The sequence below is a fragment of the Xenopus tropicalis genome, chromosome 1 (genome assembly GCF_000004195.4).
Source record: "Xenopus tropicalis strain Nigerian chromosome 1, UCB_Xtro_10.0, whole genome shotgun sequence".
NCBI lineage: Eukaryota > Metazoa > Chordata > Amphibia > Anura > Pipidae > Xenopus > Xenopus tropicalis.
Window position 1 is genome coordinate 19161934 of NC_030677.2, and position 14042 is coordinate 19175975.

The 14042-nt window shown below is 37.6% G+C and overlaps 1 protein-coding gene across 2 annotated transcripts; it reads right to left on the reverse strand.

The window, feature by feature from the left end:
* Positions 1 to 85: 85 nt before the first annotated feature.
* On the reverse strand, positions 86 to 12118 carry spon2 (spondin 2, extracellular matrix protein). Of its 2 annotated transcripts, none has more exons than XM_031901761.1 (6): positions 11847 to 12118; positions 11194 to 11416; positions 6435 to 6658; positions 4673 to 4864; positions 2188 to 2362; positions 86 to 925 (listed from the first exon to the last, which is right to left on the reverse strand). In XM_031901761.1, exons 1-6 carry the CDS (start codon positions 11889 to 11891, stop codon positions 747 to 749), a joined length of 1038 nt encoding a protein of 345 aa, XP_031757621.1. In that variant the 5' UTR covers positions 11892 to 12118; the 3' UTR covers positions 86 to 746. The 2 variants fall into 2 exon arrangements, with proteins under 2 accessions (XP_031757621.1, NP_001072560.2); NM_001079092.2 differs by having other exon boundaries at positions 87 to 925; positions 11847 to 11868.
* Between the last annotated feature and the right edge of the window lie 1924 nt (positions 12119 to 14042).

Sequence of the window (14042 nt, forward strand, 5' to 3'; positions counted from 1 at the left end):
AGTGTGGTAGAAAATGAACAGTGGTCCAACAAATCCTCCCCTATCTCAGTTGTGTGCAATCAGAAAATACCTTGAACCAGAAAAATACCAGAAAAAACTTAGAACTCTTTATTATGAACATTTGCTCAATATTGTGAGCATGAATATGTATATACAAATACAGAATGATAGTAAAATGAATGATTTTCGCTTAAGTTCATCTTAAGTGTAATGTGTAAAAAAAATAAAACTGTTATTGTCCCACAAAGGAATATTATATGAAACAAGAAAACCTGGAATCGAGCTCCAGCCTCCAGAAAAAAAATCATTTTCTCTGTGAAATGTTGTCCGAACCATCAGTTAGATCAGGGATCCCCAGCCCTTTTTACTTGTGAGCCACACTCAGATGTAAAAAGTGTTGGGGAGTCACACAAGCATGAAAAATGTTCTTTAGGGGTGCCAAATAAGGGCTGTGATTGGCTATTTGGTAGCCCAATGTGACTGCTGGCCTGGAGGCTCTGCTTGGAATAAAACAGTGTCTCTGGGCTTCCAAAACTTGCCTCCAAGCCAGAGATTTGAAAATGGTACCTACTTTTAGGCCACTGGGAGCAACATCAAAGGGGCGATGAGCAACATGTTGCCTGCAAGCCACTGGTTGGGGTGCATTACGTTCGTTAAACCATATCATATGTTGTCCTGAACTGTTATTTACAAGTAAATGTACCATATATCTAAAATAAGTTATTATTTAGCAGTCATTTGTTGTTCTATACACAATTCTCTGGATCACATTCTTTATCTTCATTGAGGGCTGGGCATGCAGTTCCATTGTTAGCAGGCTTCAGGCGAATGTATCTTGTTCTACTTTTAACTCCAGCGGTCCCACAGCTGCCTCTACAGAGACCCCAAGATGACCATACAGAGACTTCACAATCCAGTGGAGTTTCTGAAACAAAGAGTATAAAAACCAGTTACTACAAACTAAACAAAAACAATTATTGTATAAATTAGAGGAAGATGATATAGGTGATTATGATATAGGTGAGGAAATGATGATATATTATCATTTGTGATGATATAGGTTTGAGTGAAACCATAATTTTATTTGTTCTGTTGCAGGTTTAGTATGAAAAAACAAAAATAAATGCAAGTTGGTTGGGGTAGTTCAAAAATTCTAAGCAACATTCCAAAATTGTTCATGGTTTTGGGACAGGTCCTAGTATATTAAAAGGTGATGGCAGAGAGGCAGCAGAGGGACATATACTCGCTGACACCGTAGGTAGGGAAGGCTGTGGGAAAGGTTTGATACACTACCCACAACCCGCTAAAAGTGATTCGTCCATGCATTACTACTTTCTTGATATGCTATGTCTATTAAAACAAAAGCCATTTTTCTAAAAATTCCACCTGATGAGAAGTACATTGACATGTTGATGATGTGGTTCTCATCTGACAGGTGGCCATAGGCCCAATGGATGACCCAGTTGTTGACCATAGGCCCAGTAATTGGCCTAGCAAGTCGGTGCCCAAATCTGGCCCAGATCTACTCCTCATCTGACTTCACCTTTAAACCCTGGGTAAGCCTGATGGTTGGCAGAAAACAAATTACACATTTTTTGCCATTTGGCTGAATGGATAAGATTCAGCATTTTCTGTACTGGCACAGAAGTGTGGCATAAGAAAAGAAGTACAAATATCATATGTTGTCCACTTACTCTGTAAAACCTTAATGCAGGCAGGGCATCACTTTCACCCCCTGGCATACTGGCATACCCATACAGTTCATCACTGCTGCTATAGGGTGACTAGATCACTTGAAAATTAAGGGACATGTTTAAATAATTCAGCTAGCAGGGCTGAACTGATTGCACTTTATTTTAAAGGCAATCAATTTAGGCTACCAATTAGGCCCATTATGCCTTTGCCTCGGGCCCTCCAACTGACTTGCTCGACCAATATCTGGTGGAAAACATTGGGCAGGTTGATGCAATCTTCACCCTACAACCTACACCTCAAGGTGGAAATACTGGGGAAAGATATGCTTGGCAACCTTGCCAAACGAGCAGTGTATGCTCTGCTTTAGTTATCCTCTGGGAATGCGGCTTCCAAATACTGTAGTTGTAAAATGCAGATGTCGCTATATGTTATTGTTACATTCATGCTTACTGTTCATGGTATAACATGTTGATTAAATACAGAGCAGTTTACCTAAAATATGTTCAGCTATCTCGTTCCCTGTTGTAGTGACATTAGAAACAATATCGAGAAATGACGAAAGCCGTCCTTTCACTTTAGTAAATACGACTTTGGCGATGGGTGGCAGGCTCTTTAGTCTTGGATAATAAAATGAGTTTGCAGGATGACTTGGTGATGAAGCTGTGATCTGTCGAAATGAAAAGTCAAAGAATATGAGGTGATGTGAGGTTTTTTTATCAATTTTCAAATTTTGTAAATTTTAGGGCTTTTTTCAAATTGAATAAACTCTAGATTTTAGTCAACTCAAATGTTTGCTTATTTACTATAACATTTAAATACAAAAAACTTGATCAAATTAAACCTTTAGAAAAAACTTAAATGCATTGAATTCATATTCTTCCAGTCATTTTCAATGTTTCTACAAACTCTTAGAACTTTAAAAAAAAACTTGAATTGAAAAACTCCCCCAAAATTTTGCCTGGAACAACTCCTATTGACTTCTACATGAACTTGCAAGCTTTTAGATGCCAAAGTTTAACATTCAAGTTTTTTAAATTTTTCATGCTTAATATATATTCGCGTTAATAATAAACCTAATAAAACTGAAAAAAAATCATTTTAATTTAGGGGTTTTGGCTATAAACATAAATGAATCAAAAATTCATTTCAAATTATGGGAAGGTCGTCTCCCACAGATTATTTTATTCAAATAATTCAAAAATTTTGCTCTGTGATAATAAAATAGTAACTTGTACTTTATAACAAATAAGATATAATTACCCCTTATTGGGGGCAGAACAGTCCTATTGGGTTTATTTAATGTTTAAATTATTCCCTTTTCTCTGTAATAATAAAACAGTACCTGTACTTGATCCCAACTAAGATATAATTACCCCTTATTGGGGGCAGAACAATCCTATTGGGTTTATTTAATGGTTAAATGATTCCCTTTTCTCTGTAATAATAAAACAGTACCTGTACTTGATCCCAACTAAGATATAATAACCCCTTATTGGGGGCAGAACAGCCCTATTGGGTTTATTTAATGGTTAAATGATTCCCTTTTCTCTGTAATAATAAAACAGTACCTGTACTTGATCCCAACTAAGATATAATTACCCCTTATTGGGGCAGAACAGCCCTATTGGGTTTATTTAATGGTTAAATGATTCCCTTTTCTCTGTAATAATAAAACAGGACCTGTACTTGATCCCAACTAAGATATAATTACCCCTTATTGGGGGCAGAACAGCCCTATTGGGTTTATTTCATGGTTAAATGATTCCCTTTTCTCTGTAATAATAAAACAGTACCTGTACTTGATCCCAACTAAGATATAATTACCCCTTATTGGGGGCAGAACAGCCCTATTGGGTTTATTTCATGGTTAAATGATTCCCTTTTCTCTGTAATAATAAAACAGTACCTGTACTTGATCCCAACTAAGATATAGTTACCCCTTATTGGGGGCAGAACAGCCCTATTGGGTTTATTTAATGGTTAAAGGATTACTTTTTCTCCGTTATAATAAAACAGTAATATTTATATTAATATTTATATGATTTTTTAGTAGACTTAAGATATAGAGATCCAAATTATGGAAGGACCCCTTATCCGGAAAACCCCAGGTCCTGAGCATTCTGTATAACAGGTCCCATACCTGTATTATTATTGTGCAGTGTAATATGTATTATGATGATATATGATATAAATCAATATTAACATTAGGGATGCACCGAACCCACCCCAACGGATTCTGCCGAATCCTGAACCGAATCCTAATTAACTTATGGGATTCGGTGCATCCCTAGTTAACATGAAAATTTAAGTTTAAGCTTGATTCCACTTAATCAGGGCAATTGCAGAGGAGGTAATTTTATTTAAATCTCCCTCACAATTAAACCCCCTGTATATTAAACTTTTTCTTATCATTACCATCAAAGGAAACAGTTAGAAAAACCAAAGGGCTTGTTTGTAGAGAGGTTATTTCATCATTATACAGTTTTCTATCACTAAATGTGTCCACTTTGCATTAACTTGCAATTTTAAAACTGATGTGGAGTGGTTCCACTTCCTTTCTGCTCTTTCCTGTCTCCTTCACTCTGCTAATTGCTCCTACTACTGCTGAGCCAGGGAGTTGCAGATAGAAACAGGGCAACTGAAATCATAATCAAATGTTATAAAGATATTGGGATTCTAAGCCATTTCATTTTAGTGCTAATGTAATAAAAAATTGCAGGTCTTTGTTTGGTAGTGGCATTGTACAGGGCAAAATAGATTTATATTTTATAAACGTAGTAATATTCTACTTTCTGACCCTCAGCTGTTGCTGAATTGCAGTCCCCTACACATCCTTGCATGAGTCGGCTATCTGTAAGTTCAACCACTTGTTAAAAAGTATATGTAAATATACCGTATATCATTTCTGTTGCCCTTTTCTTTTCATAATATCTTGGAATTAAGTTGTAAGCTGTTGCAATGAATACTAGGAACATACCTCGGTTACAATGCCCTGTGGTATAGTAGCAAAATTTGGTGATGAAAATGTAAATCCACTATCTGTTCCGGCATCATACGGATGAAGTTCTAATGTAGCTGTTTGCTTCCAGTGCTTTCCTTCACAAAGGTTTAAAGTGTCAACGCCCACAAACCAATCGGGACTTGGTACAATTCTCACCATGAAGGAGACCTGAAAATAATTTGAAATATCCATTAAAAGTAGTCAGTAACACTGTGGTGCTGGGAAAATGCATATTTTCCATCTATAAAGTTATGCTTTAAAGTGACTCGTTTTGACCACAAATATCTTTCATTCGTTTTGTTTTAAAAGTCAATATATATCTGTATATGTCTGGATGTGTATGTATGTGTATATATATATTCCACCATCATGTTGCACATTCCAAAGTTTCGGTTGAAACAAATGGGACCGAACGTTGTAATTTTCAGCATGATGGTGTAATAAAAAACATCCAACATATTAATAACAAGCACCTAAGCACCTAGTATTAATAGGGCCACTCTTTGCATTCAGAACATTTTCAGTCTATCTTGGAATGCTGTCATACAAGACCAGAAATGTGTGGTGTTGAATACTGGACCATTTTTCAAGAAGAGAAGCATGCAGTTCTCCGAGGGATGAAAGGGGTATAAATGTACTTTACACACTGTACCGCACATCATACCATTTAAAGACTGGGGAAGCCATAGAAGGTGTTGCGCAACCTTGATTTATTTATATGTTTATTGAGTGTGCAACTATGTATTACTTTGTATAAACATGGGGAAAAAACAGAAAGTTAATGACTGATATTGCACAGGGGTGGGGGCATTCGTGTAAAAAGTAGTTCATACAGATGGAAAATAAATCCCCCTTTTTAACATGAGCATATTCAGTTGGGCTAATGTAAAAAAAGGTGCAAAAACAGAAATATAAAATGTTTTTTTTTTACACGGACACCTGATTTCACAGATTGAAAGAAAATCATGATACTCAAAAAACCATTTCCCAACTTACAGAGCAAATTCAACCACCTTCATCAGATTGTTCCATCATGAAGTGATGGATTCTGGGACTTGAAGTCCCTCTGCTTTCCAAAGAATCTTTGCATCACCCACTATGGAAAGCAAAGAGACTTCAAGTCCCATAACCAATTACTTCACGATGGAACAAGGTGAAAAATCGATTGCATTATGCTGTGAGCCTAAATGGTTCATACAAGTATCAGGGTTTCCTTTCAGTCTGTGGAATCAGGTATGTCCATGTAAAATAGAATACTTTTATATTTATTTCTGGAATTCAGATGCTATTTATGCACCTTTCTACATAACCCAACTGAGTTCATGTCAAAAGTGTGTGTGTGTGGGGGGGGGGGGTTATATTTTGCTTTTAAGATATATATGTATATATTGTATGGGTACTTTTTCTAAATTATCTAAGTATCCTACCATAAAAGTATTGTTCCTTCTCCTTACCTTGTGTTGTTCATAAGAAAACATATAGTTTTATTTTCTAATGCTGTTTCAATCTCTTTGGGACATTTTCCACACATTTAAACAATACTTGGCAGTTAATAGGTCAGTGTGGGTTGGCTAGAACTGCTTGGTGAAAATGTGTTGTTTCTAATTAGATTTGTTGTGGAAAACAGAAAATCAACAAAACTGTATTTACTTAGTTTCAATTATCCTTTTAGTAGTAAAGAAGATATTATTTCCATGTATAACACAAAACAATTGTAGGAGTATTTTAGGGTACTTACAAAGGGGTGCCTTGAATGTGCCTCAAACTCAGTAGAGGCCTGTCCTGTGCCACCAGAGATTGAAGCTGTAGAAAAGATTCCATGGACACTTTGAATTTTTTCCCCGGCTGTTTCTATTTCTTTCATTAGCGGCCACGCTTCACCTTTCTCTGCAAAGTCCCTCACTCCATTACTGGCAGGCTCCAGTTTTTTCCACATGTGGTAGTCAGAGCTGTGAGTGACTCCTGTTGGATAAGTGCAGAGGCACAGATAGGAATAACAGAATCAATAGGACCACATGGCCTTCTGTTTCTTTTCTAAATAAATAAAGACTCACATAATTTATTTAGGCAATGAATTCTATCCAGTTCAATTCTTAGCAGTGCGTCTGATTCTAACCTTAAACTATGTATGCGAAGAATAACTCTAGAATGAGACAAGGCATTTCAGAAGGGCAATATTGTCATTTGTATATGGAACATTTTGAATGTTCCAGTTGGCTGACTTCCCTAGCATCCCTGAGTGACTGAGCATTTTCCCACACATGGTTATATCATTTGGGATATAGACTGTTGATTAAATAATTGTAACCTCTAGTTTGTGGCAGCAGCAATATACAGTAAGTAATAGCAATTCTGGCATAGGTATGGGACCTGACATTTCTGAATAAGGGGTCTTTTCATAATTTGGATCTGCATACCTTTGGTCCACTGAAAAAAATCATTTAACCATGAATTAAACCCAATAGGTTTCTTCTGCCTCCAAAAAAAGAAAATGGAAAAATGGAATTGAAATTAAATCTATGAGAGATGGCTTTATAACTTTCTGGATAACGGCTTTCTGGATAATGTATCCAATACTGGTATTAGAAAAGATTATTTCATTGCCCTCTATGCCCTCGCATTTATTTACATGGCAACACGCAACATAGATCAAAACAGCAAGCTCTGGTATGTTAAATACACTGCTAATTGAAAGCAAGTGGTTTGTAAATGAATTTAACAAACCCAACACACATCTTTAATAATGGCAAGCTAACTGATACAAAAAATGCATCCCAGTGTTTAGAGATTCTGCTATAATCCCTCGACATAGACTAGTTAACAATATATCTGAATTATCATTACAGTGGTCAGCGGATGCTCTCTTTGCTTGGTGCAGTGAAAGCCAATGGGAAAAGAGTTTACATGGCACCTAAAAGTGATATCAAACCACTCATACTCATTTTTTTATTCCATCCCAATTCACAGAGAGGACAACACAGCTAGTCAGTTTGACTTTGGTAGGTATGGGGGCCAGGGGCATATATGGGGGTTATCTTTAAATGGATACTACCATTATGAGAAACATCAATTATCCTGGTATCTGGTTTTCCTTGATTAGATTAGTCACACTTTACAAAAACTTTTCAACTATTACTAATGGATATAATAACTAGGAAGGGCTACCTCTTTCCTTATACACATAGTAAATAAAGTATATATATTTTTTCCAATTTGTATAATAATAGCAGAGGATTTATTTACCCATGCTAATAGTTTACAGCAACTGTCCCGTTTTCTTCAGTTAGCTCAGTATTTTATTGGTGATGGCAGGTGGACCCCTGCTCAAAAATAACAAAATGAGCAGCTATGGGCATGTAGACCACCACCGTTTAGCCTTTGGTCATATCATCCTGTGTGCCATTAGCTTTGGAAATAGAATAAGGAATGCTAGATAATAGGCTTTGCTGTAGCACACAGAGACAGAGTAAATAAGGGCCAGCAATGTGTCTGAATGTAGTAAAAGTGGTGTTGGTCTAATTGGAAAATAATAATTGGAAAGTAACAAGATTAATTAAGGGATAATGTAAGTTACAAGCACAGGCATGAAAAACTATAGGCATGTTAGAGGGCTCTGGCACACATAACCTCTGTCGCTTTCGAAGGAAAAGGTGTCATTAATACCCTGTCACAGATTCCCATTGAAAAGGAAAAAATACTGGGACAGACATGGCAGTGACAAGTAGGCATGATTTAGTAATGTTTGCGTTGGCTTCCAAAGTAATTGCCCTCATTCACTACCCGTGTCTGAAAAAGGCAGAGAGTATTCTGTCATTTCCAGTAAGTGACAATTACGGTATTTTAACCACAGCGGTTTGTCCCTGAGAGAACCACATTGGCCAAAACAGCATGTGCACCGTAGGCCTTCATACCAAACGTTAAATGGAAATGTTTTCAATTGGACATTGTATGCAGTGGTGAAATTACCTGGGTTTGGTGAGCAATTATAATTACTGTGGGTTCCCCCCAGTGATTTTGTTATACTATATATAACTATAACGCTCTTTGCTTTTGGTCTGTATTTAATAACAAGGGCAGAACCTTCAGGCGGTGCACAAATCACACATAAAGGACAAGCTGGTACTGTAGCTCTTACATAACAAAACTTTGACTGGGAGGGCTGACTGATTTATATTAGGCCTTTATATCTTACAGGACAGAAAAATAATCAGCACAGAGGCATCACATTCACCACTCAGCTGTCTCCTTTCTCTTTCAGGGAGGGACAGCGGGAGAGGGATCAGGTGCTGAGAAGCAGTTTCATCTTGGAATCTTCTCAGGAACTTTCCACTAATAAGCGTGACGAATGTCACACCAAGGCCTCCTACAGTCAAAGGTGATACTGCACGATACTTCAAAAGCAAAATGCTCTCAGTGGGGGGATTTCACAAATGTTTGGTAAGTACACTGTTCTTTAAGTGTCGGTCGCAAAATGTCGTAAACAAGACCAATTCACAAAAGGTATCTTGTTATCTATGGATTTGTTGCAATGCCGCCAAAAATCAGAATAAGACATTTTTAATGTATTTAGGTCAATGTCCATGGACATTAAAGGGGTATTTGACTTTTTTTTTTATTCTTTATTTTGTGTGTTTTTTTTAATTTATCTAGCTTTTTGCTTAGTAGCTTTCCTGCTTTGAATATCAGCAGCTATGGGGTTGCAACCAGGCAGTGGCTTGAACAAGAGGCTGAAATCTAAGTGGGGCCTGAATAGATGAATAAATAATAAAAAGTAGCCATAACTAGTGCCAGAAGAAGTCAAATAATTTCCAAGCTAAAAAATAGATGACCAACTGAAAGGTTGCTAAGAATAGATAATTAAAACGTTAACCTAAATGAGAACTACTCCTTTAAAGACATGTTTGTGGACTTACTGATTTACTAATAACTGGAGAAGTGCATCTTTTGTACCAGAGCAGCATATCAGATAATAGTTTTTGCTCCATAACCTGGCCAACAAGATGACAATCTGGTCAAGTTGTCAACTTGGCAGTTAGAAACAGCCCATGTATTGCCAGCTTTAGGCTGCTGATCATGACATATTAGATGCCTCTTTTATTAATATGGATCAGTAGATCTGTGATATCACTTGTAGTATCAAGGGAAAGTTAAAATTGTCATTATACTTTCATAATTGTCACTATAACTTCATTTTTATGCACTAACTGGCTGACCACTGCCCTCCTTCCTAAGTTGTACTGTGGCTTCACAATCCCCTTAAGCTATTTTGGGATATAATGGCTGCCTAGACTAAAACAGCGGTTGTTCATGGCTCGCTGCACAACAACCGGATGAAAATCCTTTCCATTTACAATTTGATTGTTTAAGCCAAAAAATACAGTATTTGCAAATGCTGAAGAAGCAGATTTAATGCATAACTTAAGAACATAAAGCTCCTTGTTGTTCAGAGTTAGCAGTGGTGTGTGTTGCGTTGCCAGCATTCAACAGCATTGCATGTGGCACATTAAGTACAGGGCTAAATTATGCCTGAGACCTTGCATCAAGGTGGATAGCACATTCTAAACAGACTATGGCCCCTAGTGCAAGTGCTTTGTGCATAGGCTTAATGGACATAATTAAACTCCTTAGTCCTCTTGCACTTGTGTTCAGGGCACATAATCTTTAAAATGTACTAACCCTTAAATAGCTCTCTGACCCTTTAACTGGCACATGCTTACCAACAGCAAATGACATGGTGTTGTGTGACCCTACTCACGTGAGGGCAGCAGTAGGTGACAATTTTTATGCTGCTCAAAATGCCACACTTCTATGCTTTTATCTGGCATGTATATTAAAGTAAGCCTTTTATATTAAATCCCCTACTTTAAACAGCCCCCAGAATAACATGATGACAATAACCTGCATGCAGTTTTATTTTGTTTTTCTATTACAAGCAGCTGAACTGCAGCTATTTTACTGACTTCCTTGTCTAGTGTGAAGCTCCACTCCCTTTTGCTCTCTGAGCACTCCTTCTCTCTCCGACTATGAAGATCTCAAAGAGGTGCCCACTGGGCATGCTCACTGCCTATGCTCAAATTAAAATCAATCAGGCTTAGGCCTCTTTTAGGTTATCATAGTCAGAGAGAAGTAGGGCTCAGGGGAGGAGCTTCATGCTAGACAAGGAAGTAAATAAAAGAGCTGTAGTTCAACTGTATAGAGAAACAAAATAAATTTGGATGCAGGGAAAAAGGTATGTTATTCTGGGGGCTGTACAGAGTAACTTTATACTACAGTTCCTATGATTTACTGGAAGGCAGCAGTTGGCAGATTAAGGTGTGTTTTAAAGAGAGGTTGAACAGTGGTTACACAAATAACAGCAAGCTCCCTCTCTGATATCAAAATGCCCTTTATACTTTACAGACAGACATAACAAATCCCATACTTCCGTTCTGACCTGTTTCTGCTTTACTATAATAATATTAATATAAAGGTTTAATTTGAGCTGAATATTGCCTTACCTAGCAACGTTGACCACTGAGCAGGAGGCCTGTAAAGGGGGTATTGCTTAGGGAAAGAAGCCTGGGTCCACTTCCCTGTAAAAACGATGCTATACTTAGCAATTTCCTCTGCGGTACAAATAGAATCTTCACTCAAGGGAAGGCAGCTGGAATACTCCACCATCGATAGCATGGCTAGGACCACAGTGCAATGTTTGTAGACCAGAAACATGTTTTTCACTTTCTGCATATAAAAGAAACGGAGCAAAATAACTACAACCATATAATAGTACACCTGTTTGCTTTATGTCTACAGAAAAACACAAACATAATGAAAAATACACATCCATCTGTATATTGTTAAAAAACACTAAAAGAACTGTGCCTCAATAATAATACCATGACCCATACTACAGTGAATAAAATCCCTGATTTGTTTTTATCTTCTAAGATTCCATTCAAATATTTATTTCTATCTTCCCACTGAAATGCAACAATAATTCAGTTTACATTCAGCAAAGAAAAATCTTGACTGCAACATCACAGACAAATGCATAAAGGTCTAAGTTACCCTTTGGACATTTCTGTAGATAAAAGTCAGGGAAAGCACTTCTAACTTGAAGTTGTTAGCATTGATTTAGTCAAAGTTAGAAATACTTTGTGTTAATACTTACAATTTGCTTTGTGGCAGCAAAGAGTGAGGCTGGGAGCACCTGCATTTGCTGGCAGCTGAGCTGTTCTGGTGAAGAGAAAAGGAGGACGTTCTATTTATGCCCTAAGAGGGACCACTTAGTCCAACAATGATTGTAACCTTAAGACCTTGCAGATTAAGTCAGTATGAAACAACCCTCTTTCTTGGGTTTTTTGGAGAAACAATTAGAGCCGTCTGTGTGCCAGCTGAACTAGCTTCCAGTAATAAAAGGAAATCTTATAATGCTGACATAATGAATTAGGGGTTTGCTATAAGCTGCACTGCACTTTTTTTCCCCTCCGTCTGTTCCTAAACTTGTAAAACATGCTGGAAATGTTTTGCTTAAAGGCACAGTGCAAAGCATTTGTTCAGCCACATTATTTGCTCCCCTGGGAGGGGGGATATTCTGCTAATTGTGAAATAGTTTGCTCAGAATCGAATAAATGGTTTACAGTCGGCGAGGTTTACAAGGGGTTGAATTTCAGTTTGAGTATTTTAATTTAAACTTAAACACATAATGGATTTAGTGTTCTCTGCACAGAGCTCTGGAGCTATGGAGGGTAAGCACAGGCTGTATATTTACTTTTCCTCGGTCGCTAGTGTTTGTAGTCCCCAGGAATGTTGCAAAATTTCAAAACCCCTAAAAAGAACTGGATATTATTGCAGCTGCTGAAATTCTGTGCAACCCCTGAGAGCGATACGGATTCCTGCCTCTCACTCTACAATGGAAAAGGGATTCTTGTGTTACTTTAGATCTCCTGTGCTACCCAGGGTCACATTTCTGCTGGAATTGGATCAGTAACCAGACACATTTTATGGGTCCATTTTTCCATACAAATGTCATATTCCTAGTCTTAAATCACACTCCCAACACAATTAAATAGAATTCATTGTGGTATTTTTCTACGTATTGGGGAAATAAAGTGCTTTGGTGCTCTTAGAATTATTCAAAATATAACACAATACAAGCAGTGCGGTTTCTGTCAAGAGGTAGGTGGAGTTGGGTAGTTTAGAGAGTGCAAATGATTCAGGGGGCAGGGAAGCCAGAAATGCCACTGCAAACATAAAAGTATAGTGACTCCATTATAAATAATCAACTTGCCCTAATTTGTAATGTTCTGTCCAAAATTGTCACATTCATGACAGGTTTGAAAGTCAAGTGACTTTAAAGGGCACCTGTCATAGCAAAACTGTTTACCCTGCCAGGAGTGCGGAAATCAACACTATTTTTTGCCAGAAAATGCATTCTCATAATGAGCGAAGCGCCCCAGCTGCCTAATTATGCACATGCCTATGACGTAGGGCCTAGATCCTAGATTTTGGGTGCCAAAATTTAGATGTCAGAAATAAAGAATTATTTGTTTAAATAGATGTACATCTAGATTCTAAAGGGAAACTAAGTAGGGATGTACCGAATACACTATTTTCAGGTTCGTCCGAATCCTGCTGAAAAAGGCCAAATCCCAAACTGAATCCTGGATTCGGTGCATCCCTAAAACTAAGGCCTGGCAAACTATTACAATAGAAATACTATAGCTCAAGTTTTTATCTTACTGTACCAGCTCAGCAGTGAAGATTTATGCCTTCAAGGTGACCCTAGACTTCCCCATGCTTAGAACGAGCATAGGGATCTAGAAACAATATACTCAATATATTTATATTATATATTAAACTAGCCACTGGACCAGTGTTTGAGCCATTCATAGAATCAATAAACCAACAGATTCTGAGTTTAATAAAACTTGAGAGGTCCCTCCCTGTTGCCCATACATGTATAAACAAACATATACACTGTATAAGGATGTATTTATAATAGGGGGAAGGTGAAAAGTGCAAAATGTTTTTCCCCACAATTCACCTGCCCTTGAGAGTTGTTCAATTGAGTGCCTAGAGTTGTGCTTCTATGCAGGAATGATTGCACCTTGCACTGCTGTCTACATTAGTACGTGGGAGGATGCAGGCATTCATGGCATACAAAGGAAGGAGCTTTAGAGCCCTGTACTTAATGACATAAGAGGCAGGAAAATGGACAGACTGGATGGGGAATAGGCAAATATCGCCAGGAAATGGGCAGATTGGGAGGGGAAGTAGGCAGGGTAGAGGTGGGCTTGTGATTATAAAGGCTGATTGGAAGAGAAAAAAATTGAGTAGGGTATTACAACTTTAGTGGCAAGTATGT

Bases quoted from the DNA above. Each gene is read 5' to 3' on its own strand.
- spon2 (XM_031901761.1), bottom strand. From the start codon at position 11,891: ATGCAGGTGCTCCCAGCCTCACTCTTTGCTGCCACAAAGCAAATT. The intron at 11,417-11,846 runs GTAAGTATTAAC...TTTTATATGCAG, and splicing joins TTGCTGCCACAAAGCAAATT to AAAGTGAAAAACATGTTTCT. The intron at 4,865-6,434 runs GTAAGTACCCTA...AATTATTTTCAG, and splicing joins CACATTCAAGGCACCCCTTT to GTCTCCTTCATGGTGAGAAT.